At 37.4% G+C, this 12,266-nt stretch overlaps 1 protein-coding gene across 1 annotated transcript in view; it reads right to left on the reverse strand.

Moving 5' to 3' along the window:
- Positions 1-300: 300 nt before the first annotated feature.
- Positions 301-12,266, reverse strand: part of LOC145991733 (glutamate receptor 1-like) — a 682,690-nt gene continuing 670,724 nt past the window's right edge. Inside the window, exons 11-12 of the mRNA XM_083127787.1 lie at positions 10,524-10,598; positions 301-465 (exon numbers count right to left, since the gene is read on the reverse strand). Coding sequence (XP_082983913.1) covers positions 379-465; positions 10,524-10,598 — 162 coding nt within the window. The 3' untranslated portion in view covers positions 301-378. The remainder of the gene's footprint in view (positions 466-10,523; positions 10,599-12,266) is intronic.

Genomic DNA, 12,266 nt, shown 5'->3' on the forward strand with positions numbered 1-12,266 from the left:
GCTGTGATTACCACTCCACCACGAAGGCTTGCTATGATAATTTCATATCTATCTCTCAGCAGCTATCAACTGTTGAAACATCATGCTCAACCTGTTCTTTGGGAAGACAAAGTACATTTGAAATAGTAGGACTGAGTATGTATAGAGTTTTTCAATCACAATAAAGTACGTATTATTTGTGACATAATTTGAGCACACTTTATTTTACAATGTATTATGTAATGAATAGTAGTAATAATAATTTCTTTCTTCTATTTAAAATGAACAATTGCCCTTTTTATTTAAATTGAAAGTTGAGTGTCTTTATTTCCGCTTTTTCAAACATGATAATTCTGTTAGTATGGTGGAGACTGTCCGGATTAAGACGGACCGAGGAGGTTACAACTGATCTTTCTCTCTCTCCAGCAGGCCTTGAAGGTAACAAGTAGTATGGAAGCTAGTGTTGGCAAAGTAGTTTTCTAATACCTGGAAGTGAAAACTTGATTGATGTAGTAACTATTACATATGTGCTTGCCTGAACCTTACGTTCAAAAATACGAAAAAATGGATTTTGAGTTTCGATGTAAATCAATTTGCCAAAGAAAAATTTGATTCCTTGCAGGTATGTAACCAAACACACTTAACGAATTCTCAAATTTCATAACCTGCAAGGATTTATGTTGATGACGAAGGCAAAACAACGAACTTGGTCTGCATTATTTATTGTGGAATACTGGTAAAAGCACCTGAGAAATTATGTCGGTGGGATGTACTTCGTACACCTCGTTTCATCCTATTAAGATATATTGAAACTTCCTGTACACACTTTTCTCGTTCCTGTCTTATTATTAACTCTCTTCTACATTTAATTTACCTCAACGAAATATTTCAGTACCTCACACATACTATCACCGATTTTTATGATAGCATTTCATATATCTTTTTTTTCTTCCGCTACAATTTAGTAAGGGTTATCAACCCGATACACATGTCTAATGAAATGATATCTCCTTCGCGGCGTTATATACTTAATGGATCATCATAACTAGGGAATGGATTTTAAGGTGCAAAATTATGGTCGGGAAAGGAAATAAAAGTTTCTAAAAATGTTTTGAAAAAGGTGCAAAAAAAAGGTGCTCCCTTTTTCTGCGCCTTCTGTATATAATGCGCGCGGACCGCGTAGAGAACTGTGGTTCTGTTGGAACTGTAGGTTTTGTTCAAGTTTGTGTTTTCTCTCGTAGGTTTTGCTACATTATCTTGGGAACTATTGCTGTTGCAATGATTACATTATACCATTATATAGCTCTTGCTCTGTTCTAGAAAATGAGACTGTGTGATTTTATGTAGCTGCTCAAGAAGACTGAAGAAAATGAAGGAGAAAGGTGCTGAAGAATGAAAGTGGGGGGCTAAAAAGGTGATAAATGTGCAAATCTCACGAAAATGTGCAAAAAGGTGCACCAAAGTGTGTTCATTTTACTTGATTTCATGTCCCAAAATACATATCTCAAACGACCGGCATGAAAACAGCTATATTTTTGGAAAGGTGTTTCACTTTAAGATCCGTTTGCTAATCATAGCTAATAAATGATCACAGTATTTAGATCACGCCACGTGACAGGCCCCGGACGTTTCTTTGGCCCATAACAAGATGATCAGCTGGGTACCGCTAGAACGTAAACTGATGCTTTGAATTATAAAATTTCTCATTTCATATAGTAGAAACATTTCCTAAAATTTCGATTCACTGATGACTGTAGGTCTTTTCAATTCTTACGGCGGGCGCTCTACAAGCTTCCAAGGGAAATGGGGAGAGGGAAATATGCCGCAGACCAACCAGACAACAGCGGTGGCGCGCCGAGAGATACGACGTGGCGGGAATAAGTACTACGTACGTACACCTCGTTTTGCAGGCTGCTGCGTTTCTTAACGCGCTGGATTGGTCGCTTCTCCGCACCCCACTTCCCTTGCCAGCTTGTAGAGCGCCCGCTGTAACAACTGTAAATACCTATAGAAAGTTCGATTCATCCGAATGGATTATTTCGTTAGACAGATCAATTTAAATTGACGAATCACTTGACAGCAAACAGTACAGATTTTCATTTTCTTTAATTGGTAATTTAAAAAAAAAAAATTAGAGAGTTTGTTACTAATTTACTTTTATCTTTATGGTTGATCACTAGATTTGATTTTATAATAAAAATATGTAATATGTAAACATATTTCCGAAATAATACTCTCATACAACAATATTATAAACATATTATAAAGATATATATCGATGTTGGGTGTATTTTCTATAGAATGTGAAGTAAATTATTTATTTGCTTTTGTTCTCTGTATCAAATTAGAGTTTCGTATTTTCTAATTCATTTGATTAAAGTTTATGCTGTTGCAATAAGTGACGACATCTTCCGCTATTCTATGAGTTATTTTGAAGACAAGAAAAGAAGGACAGATACAAAACTCTTTCTATTTTTCAGAATACAGGGTTATTTAAAAATCCCTTAAAACCCCCTTGTAGTTAGACTGGGTACAATTGGTCATGATAGAAACAGGTTAGGTCTAGGGGGAATTATATTGGTGTGTTCCAAGCGGACGTCCGCCATATTGGAGGCCGCCATATTGAAATCAACTCAATTTTTTTAAAATGGGAATGGGGAGGTGTGACATATCAAATCAGGCTAGAATTTCACGAGAAATGTAATGGTGAAGGTTTCTCTATGTATCTCTAACCAGTAAAAGTTATGACTGCATGATTTTAACAAATGTATCATTTTCCAGGTGTGAGAAAACAGTGCCAGAATGCTCCTAACACGTGAGGAACGCATCGAGATCGTACTACTGTCTAGTGTAGAGAAGTTCACGTCCAATTGCAAATGACACACGAAACAAATTCCAGTGTCAGTGACAGTGACAGTTGCTTCGAACATACTAATATGGTATATATGGTATACATCATGACTATTTGCACCTAGCCTAACTCCTTTACATGCTATAATGGTTTTTATGGAACTTTTAAATCATCCTGTACAATCATAGCAAATGCTCTCAAAAATTACACAACACGGCGTGTAGACTTACATTTCAAAGTAAGAATCTTAACATAAATAAATTTCACATTAAATTGTTTTCATAATTTGGAAAGAAGAAAAGCATAGTGATTACTTCCATCAGCTAAGGTACACGCAACAGAAGCAACAACAACTGTTGTTGTCTTTGAAATACATCTGCATTATTCCTGTCTCTTCCCTAGGAATTACGGTTCTATATATAACCAACCCTCCTAGGATAGTAACAGTGCTAAGTGCATGGGAAGGGACGAGATGAAATCGTAACTGAGGATTCGTTCAGATGCGTGTCCACATTCATGATCCAAATATACTCGTGTGTATAAAAAGACCTGACTCCTGTTATAGTTTTTATAGATGTTGGAGACAGTGGGATGTGTGAAGATTTTATGGTTGCAGAACAGGGCATATGACATCCACGGGCCGTGTTCATTGAATTTACAAACCTCTCACCTTCCACATACATATAAACTCGCGAGTCTGCTTTCTAAAATTACCGAGTTATGAACGAGTTTGGACATGGCAGAGCTTACTACGTAGTAACACAACGGAGGTTTTTCATTCAAGATGTGCACTTGAGATGGCGTTGGTGTAGAAAAAGATAGTAAACAACATAGTCTTCAATAAAAGCTTTGAAAGTTAGTGCATCTATTCCTGTTATTATATATTATAGCTATTTACATTCAAGGCATCAGACGGTCTTAAAATATTTACATCTAAGTCCACAATATATCTTCCCAAGTTAAGGATCTCACTATTATTTAGTTTCTTCCTAAACTTAACTATCATCTACCTTTACTACTCGTGTATTGGGGTGTAAGGGTCGACCTTCTGATAAGGTGCCCAAACGTCAACCTCACTTCCACGTAGTACACCCTGGATTGTATTTTGCAGACTGACAAGGCTCTGGCGACTTACACTATGGCCAGTATAATTCTGTGTATTGTCCTGTATTTTGTCCTTGTGTGCTGAGTTCCCCTTTACGACCTCAGCTTTTGACCAGTCAGAATGTTTTAATGTTTTAGCTAACGACATTAAGTTATTTTAGTTATGGCACAATTGTGTTCTTATATCTATTTTGGACAAGGTAAGGGGCTGGACCCCGTATAACGTGACGGGTGCATAATAGCTTTTAAGTGCTGACGCACCCAAAAATTTAAATTTAAATTCAAATTCAATTGATGAAAGGACATTCACAAACAACCATGCCCGAGCGGGATTCGAACCCGGGACCCTTGGCGTTGCAGAGCGATGTACTAACCACTTTTTTTTTTATAAAGGAATACCCCTACGCGGTGGTATCCCCCGTCATTCACACTTTTTCTACTTTTACACTTTTCAATTTTTACAGTATTCTCAGTTTTTCACGTATTTTTTTTTGGACAAACACAAATACCCATGCCTTACCCGGGACTCGAACCCGGAACCCCTGGCGTTGCAGCGCGCTCTGCTAACCACTCCGCCACGGAGGTCGACAACCACTCGGCCACAGGGTCCGGCTGAAGAATTATGTTGTTCTCATGAAGAATGGTTCATGTGATAAATACTTCTGAGAACTAAAATCAAAGGTTAATCAGAAGAGAACAGAAACACTATGTAAGTTAAACCACACCGAGATTAGAATAATTATTATCTTTTGACAATGGATGATCATATTTCATTTATGTTTATAATGTATCATTCATGTGATCCATATTTTAATAAAATAATAATAATACAGTGTGTCTATAAAGTCACTTAACATTTCAATGAACTAATGACAAATCTTTTCTTTTTTCCAAGTGATCTGAAAAAATGTACTCTACAGAAGAGATAATAGCCAGCCGTTGTTTGTGCTCGTCTGCGTGGAATGACGTATGAACAGGTGCGGACGGACTTCACTCGGAAATTCAGAAAACCAGGCCCCACCAGGCTGGCTATTAAGAACCTGGTCAACAAATTCAAGTGAATAGGTCGTGTTGAGGATGAAGAACGTCCTGGTAGGCCAGCCATAACACCACAAATTGTACAAAATGTACAGGACGCGATCACACGTAGTCCCACCGCATCGACCACGCGACTCAGTATCCATAATCCCAGCATCTACCAACTGTGGCTCATAGCACGGTGGATTGGGGCACACCAAGCTTCTTACTATTCACCAACAGGATGGGGCACAACCCCATCTTGCCATCATCGTTCGTGATCACCTAAACGAAGTTTTCACCGGTAGATGAATTGATCGTGTCTCGCAACGGGAAGTTGCCCCCCCCCCCCTCTGACCTCCTTAGACTTTTTCATTTGAGGGTTTATCAAGTCTAAGGTGTACGGGGCGAGGATCCACAGCATAGCCCAGTTGAAACAACGCATTACGGCCGCAGTTGCTGAGATTACACCAGCTATGTTGGAGAAGGTGTTTCGTGCTGTGGTGGATTGTTGGCATCTATGCCTAGACTTGAGGGGTGGCCACATTGAGTTATACTGATTTTGTGTCCTACTGTGATATATGTTTCAGTACACATTGTATTTTGTACCATAAATCCTGTTCATGCAGAAATGTTAAGTGACTTTATAGACACCCTGTATTAATTTTATAATTAGACCTAACGATTTTTCATGAATGGGGCGGGTAAACTGATTTCCTTGGGATGTTTTGGGGTCAAAATATTATGGTCGCCCTAGTTGGGAGTAACTTCTGTGTTGTCACGTGCACAATGGATATGTGTAAATTATTGGAAAACATTATAGTACGTTTAAAGTACAAACACTTTTTTTCATGTCATATCATAGATTTCAAAATACTTTGTGAAAGTTAATAAAGGCTAAATTCTTTGGAAAAATTACAAGAATTTCATATATTTTCATTGGTGATAAACGCATACTCCCTTCTTCTAATTAATATTTTTTCATACACACTGTCTGAGAACGGTGTGCATGGAAGAAGCAATAAGAATAAATAATAATATGAATGATACACCACATCCCACGATCGTGAAGAATAGTCAGATAATTCATGATCAGAGTAAACTTTTGTTCTGCTTCCTCTTCGATTGTTATTATTAGAAGAAGGGGGGAAGGAGAAAAATTAATAGCATTTTTGTGTATTAAATTATATATTTATGCAAACAGAGGTCAACCCAAAGATTTATTTTTATGCATGTGTGTTTTCATGTGGAAAAAAGAGATAAAGTTATAGGGAGAAATGGAGAAAATGAGATGGTTTCTTCCAGTTGCAGAAAATAGTGTGCACATACCATATTTAATGTAATTTTTTTACAAGCCGGGGAAAGCTGTTTATTTAAGTTCAGTGCAGAATAAAATCTTCAACCTAAGATTTTTTTTATTGTACGTGCCTACAGGCCACTACAAGTGCCAATTCTAGTTTCGTAATTGTAATAACACAATATATTATTTTGTAGCAAATTAAAGAAAGATGGTACGAATCATCATAAACAATTAAAACAAAATATTGTATATCCTTTATTTAGGCATCTTAGTGGAACTGCACCAGCGTGGAACGTGTTATCCAAATTGTGCAAAGTCAGCCAACTCTTATAAGTTATTATGGATAAGTGGAAAGAAGTAACGTAGCATATCATGGTGCTGTGATGGCTTTCTTATTTTCCATTTACATTTAATATGCAAAATTCTTGACTAGACACGATGAAACGAATGTTAGAAGCAGGCTGTCTAGTAAATCCCATGACTAGTTGCTAGGCATTGGAAAGTGATATAAGCATAATATAACATACATTTTGTTTGACTATTATTTAATGCCGTTTTTCTACTTATGTAGGACAATGACAATGATGAGAATAATTTGGTGGATATCAAATAATTAAGGGAAGAACGGTGATAATGAAATGCCGCAGCGGCCTGAAGGATATCTGAACCTATAATCTCTGGTAGCGGGACGCAACAAATAGTTGCCGAGCTCAGTTTGGTTAACATATATTTAACTACAGTTTTACACGAGCTCAACAAATTAACCAAACACGATTAGAGAGTTGAATTTAATTAAGTTTGCATCCCATGTCTTACAACTCGAGACAATATTGTTTCACATTGAACTGTGAAGTGAGCAATCTTAAATTGAAACTCTTTTATTAACTAGTGAGTGGCGATATGGTGGATCCCTCGTAAGGAGAAGCACGTATGTACCGAATAGTCATCATTCGTAATGCATTGTACATGTTTACAACCAATAAGAAAATATGAAATTATTATTATATATTTTTAAAGTATTTAACCTTAATTACTCTTCACAAAGTATTTTTGTAATCTGAGATATAGCTATAGCCAATATGGGGTTGGTCGTTTTTTTTTGTTATAAGTACATTGTATGCACAGAAAGGGTAATCGCGACTGGGTCTACAGTTTAAAGTGGAATTCGAACCACTATGTGCCTCCACCGGGTATCGAACAGACCTGCGATATAATATGAACCTGTTTATACATTAAACATATAAGTATAATGGATTCCTGTACACATATCTGTTGCAACATTGAAATTAAACCTAACTCTATATGCAACACAGCAGTGCCTTGTGTAAGTTGAATTGCCTGGAACAAAATGCCGTTTATGAGAAACTATTTGTGAGCGCTGAACAACACATGAAGTCTTCTAAACGCGACGACAGATCAACAATTGGTTAACGCAAAGGAATAGTGTAACGTGCCATTAAGGAAGATAAGGGCATGTGGAGTTACAAACCCACGAATTCGCGTTCTCTGCCATGTTTTTGGAGGTGATGTGATCAGCACGACGTTCCGGCCGTCTTTAATACGGAGGGTTTGTTTCCAGATAGCTATTTAGGCTGGGTGAGCCACTTTATGCAGTGACAAGGTCGAAAAATTCCGATTTAAGATCACCCAAGCCCTGAATCGAACTCGGGTCCCCCGCGTGGCAGCCAGACGCCTTACCGACTAGACCACCGCGGTTCTGTAATAGAAGCGTTATAATAGATGACCCGTCCGTAACACCGCGATAGGCCTCACTGCGATACCCTCACACCATTGTTTATATTTCATCGATATTTTCTATAGCTTTACCATTTCTGGAGGCATGACCCATAAGGACTCCACACAAGCAGTTAATCTGCGTCAACATGTCAATGTCAGCGACAGAAACTTCCAGCTCTAAACATTCCGAAGTTCGCGGAAGTTTCAGAAACATCTTCAACGTTACGAGAACAGCCACTCCTTCAAAAGCTCACTCGCCGCGATAATAAGAAGAACAAGACAATTCTCGGACACCAATTCAAGTTCACCAATAATAAAGAGTTTCGATTTCAAAGAATCTCTTGCTCTCTTCTGCGGGTGAGTTAAGACAGTAGTGCTATTCCTAAATCAAGACATGTGCAATAGACATTTTATTTCACTGTCTCCTAATCAAGATCGACACAAAAATTGGTCTCTCGGCATTAGTTTCTTGTGTACTCAAAGTCTCTCAAAGTGTACTATTAGAGTTGGATAGCGAAATTTGCCATAGTAACATTTGGGATTTGTTATCATGAATCTGATCATCTCTCTAAAAAAAACTCAGAAGATCGGACATTTTTTTATCTAGTACAGGCCATTTACAGCATTGGATTTGAAGAAACACGTGGACTTGATTACATCGTGTACCTCTATGCTATCCGTTCCGTATCAAGCCAATCCTGGAGCTGTATTCCTTTTCAGAAACATATATTTTTTTCAGACACATAAGCCATTCTGCATATGAGCATTTGATACACTGTACAGTTTTTCTTCCCAATGTTAGCCACACACCCGATTGCCTTCTTTTTGCTAAGCCCCATCTGATTTGTCCGGAATGTGGATTAAGGAATTAAGGGAAAAAATCTGATTTTTTCAATCTCGGAGTGTCAGGACGATTGATTTAGAAGAAGGGATAAGTATAAGAGTAGAAATGGTCCCAAAATTGTGATAAATTTATTAGGGGGGTTTTGTGAAAAATTTCGTAGGACAGAGGAATGTTGAGGATGAGGATCTGACATCGACAGAAGGTTTAGGCTAGATTTTCTTTGAATTTTCCTTGCTTTCCGTCGCTTCTGCCTATTATACCATATCGCGACGATGATGACCAATGATGATTAGATGTCATTGATATGAGACTCACAAATGAATACCCATGCTCAGGCACGGATTCTAACTCGGAAACTTCAGTGGGGAGACTTTGAGTAGATAACTCAATTCACTACTTCAATTCATTGCTTAAAAAGAAATTCATGTTGCTACAGAGAATTATGAGCTTACCAGGAAACACTTAAACTTGTCGCGCCCTGTGCATTGCGCTTTAAAAATATAATCTTGCAGTTATACCCACCTACACGCAGAAACGAGTTAATCCTTCACCTTCAATGTCGTTTTACTTTCCTTTTACGATTTCCACTGTGGTGGTAATATGGAACAAGATCAACAAAAAAAACAAAAACAAATGAAGGTTCGAACATATACACACATCCAAGACAACAACATCAAGTTGACTCCTTCTTCAGGCCTCTCACCGCGCCTGCCTTACGTTTTCTCCAGGGACCCTTCATGTACACTCCTGTTCACACAAAGTGGCTCATACTTCAACAGTTCCACCTTATAAAGTGTGCCACTTCATGTGAACAGGAGTGTACCATCACAACTACAACAATTTTTCCATCGGAGTAAGCCATTATTCCTAAATATTACCACTATTTCTAAGCGTTGGTGTGGTAAGTAAATTAAAACGAAAATTTATTGTGGAACAAGTAACTAATTGATATGGTTAGGAACACTTGAGGTGGAATTGCCATGTGGAAGGGTGAGTGACAATGGAAATGGTTAGAGTATGCCGTCCTCCCCCCCCCCCCACACACACACTTTCGAGAACTGGTTAGATTACATAATAACGTCAAGGATTTGTTGTTAATATTTCTTACTTTCTTATAATGTATGTACAGTCACCAGCAATAAGAATAAATGGGAAACTGCGGCGATCGGGAGAACTTCCAACATAGAGTTAGGCAACACACATAACGCCTTGTAGGGAAGTTAGTATTTCTGTACATTTACATTTTTAAAAAAAACAATTTTATTTCATATTTTACCATTTTAGTGTATCCGAACAATTATTCTAATTGTAATCTTACTTTAAACATAAATAATATGTAAATGTTAAAAGTAACATGTAAATAGCGTCCGTTAAGATCATTGTATACTTATGCAGTTTATGTAACCAGTGCACGATAGAATTTTCAGTGACGGTAGTTATCAGATGGCAACACTGTAACTCCCTTTCCCCCTTCGGACTTGAAATTCAAAGTCTCACTCGAACTCAAGGCAAATCCGACCGCACATGTGGGTAGAAGGAGCAAGAAAAGGCGTAGAGAAAGGTTTTATGACGTCATTGCCCTACATCATTACCAGTGTTTACGAGACAGATAAAGATAGAGAGAGAGAGGGGGGGAGGGGAGAAAAGGAGAGAGAGAGAGAAAGAGAGAGAAAAGTGAACGATAAACTTACCCTGCCATTGTCGAAATCTCGGCCACCGCCTATCGTCAGCCTTGCCTTTGCCTTCATGGCGTCCGCCAATGGGATCTGGAGAGAGAGAGAGAAGAAAAAAATAGAAGATCGGAGACAAGAATCAGCATCTCTGACGGTGTTACAGCCACAAGGTTATCACACGACACACATGCACATTGCTACAGACCTGCTTGACTGAAAGCAAGGGTAGAGAAAAGGAACAAGTTGATGTAACGAGACGATTTTGAAATTTGAACACCAATGCTTGCCAAACATTATCTTCGGAATGTTAATTTCAAATAACTGAGATAGTGACACGTAACTCATAAATACCGTTACTGGATTTGGAAAAGTAGTTCAGTTGCAGTTACTCGACTTTTGCGTGAGAAAGAGACAGAATATGACAGTAATTCAGTTGCAGTGAACCATTCTGGAATAGTATATCACTTACAGTTACTGGTACTCGTTTGGAAGGATATCTCAGTGCAGTTACTCCTTTTGAAAAGTAGCTATATCGGTTACGTAATTACAGGCACTCGTTTAGGAAAAATATGAGTTGAAGTTACTCGTTTTGGAAAAGTGTATCAGCTGCAATTAATCACTGTGTAAAAGAATATAGTTTTCGAAAAGTATATTACTTGTAGTTAATCGTTTTGGAGAAGTATTTTACTTGCGGTTACTCGTTTTGGAAAAGTATATCAGTTGCAGTTACTTGTTTTGATAAAGTGTATCAGTTGCAATTACTCACTGTGGAAAAGAATATATTTTTCGAAAAGTATATTACTTGTAGTTAATCGTTTTGGAGAAGTATTTTACTTGCGGTTACTCGTTTTGGAAAAGTATATCAGTTGCAGTTACTTGTTTTGATAAAGTGTATCAGTTGCAATTACTCACTGTGGAATAGAATATATTTTTCGAAAAGTATATTACTTGTAGTTAATCGTTTTGGAGAAGTATTTTACTTGCGGTTACTCGTTTTGGAAAAGTATATCAGCTGCAGTTACTCGTTTTGATAAAGTGTATCAATTGCAATTACTCACTGTGGAAAAGAATATAGTTTTGGAAAAGTATATTACTTGTAGTTACTTGTTTTCGAGAAGTATTTTTACATGCGGTTACTCGTTTAGGAAAACTAAGTCAGTGGAAGTTACTCGTTTTGGAAAATGAAATTAGTTTTGGAAAAGTATATTAGTTGTAGTTGCTGTTTTTTGAAAAGTTTATATATCGTTTTGAGAAAATATACCAGTTCCAGTTATTACTCGTTTCGGAAGAATATACTAGTTCCAGTTACACGTTTTGGAAAATAATACAGCTTTGAAAAATAATATTAGTTGTAGTGACTCGTTTTGGAACAGCTAGTCGTTTTGAAAAAGTGTGTCAGTTGCAGATACTCGTTTTGGAATAGTATATCAGTTGCAGTTACTCATTTTGGAAAATAATATTAGTTTTGCAAAAGTTACTCGCTTTTGAATAGAATATAGTTTTGGAAACGTTTATCAGTTGTAGTTACCCGTTTTGGAAAAGAATAAGGGTTTGGAAAAGTATATCCGTTGCAGTTATTCGTTTTCGAAAAGTAATCCACTTGAAGTTTCGGAAACTAAACTCATTTTGGAGTATAACTCGACTTAAGAAACTCTCTTTAGGAAAATAACGTGATTGCAGTCACATGCTCTGCGAAAAGTGGTCAGCCGAACGTAATCCTGTTTTGTTAAAACATTCTGTGCATGGGTGGTCTTTGTAGGT

The sequence above is a fragment of the Lepisma saccharinum genome, chromosome 8, assembly GCF_977018435.1.
Source record: "Lepisma saccharinum chromosome 8, izLepSacc3.1, whole genome shotgun sequence".
Lineage (NCBI taxonomy): Eukaryota > Metazoa > Arthropoda > Insecta > Zygentoma > Lepismatidae > Lepisma > Lepisma saccharinum.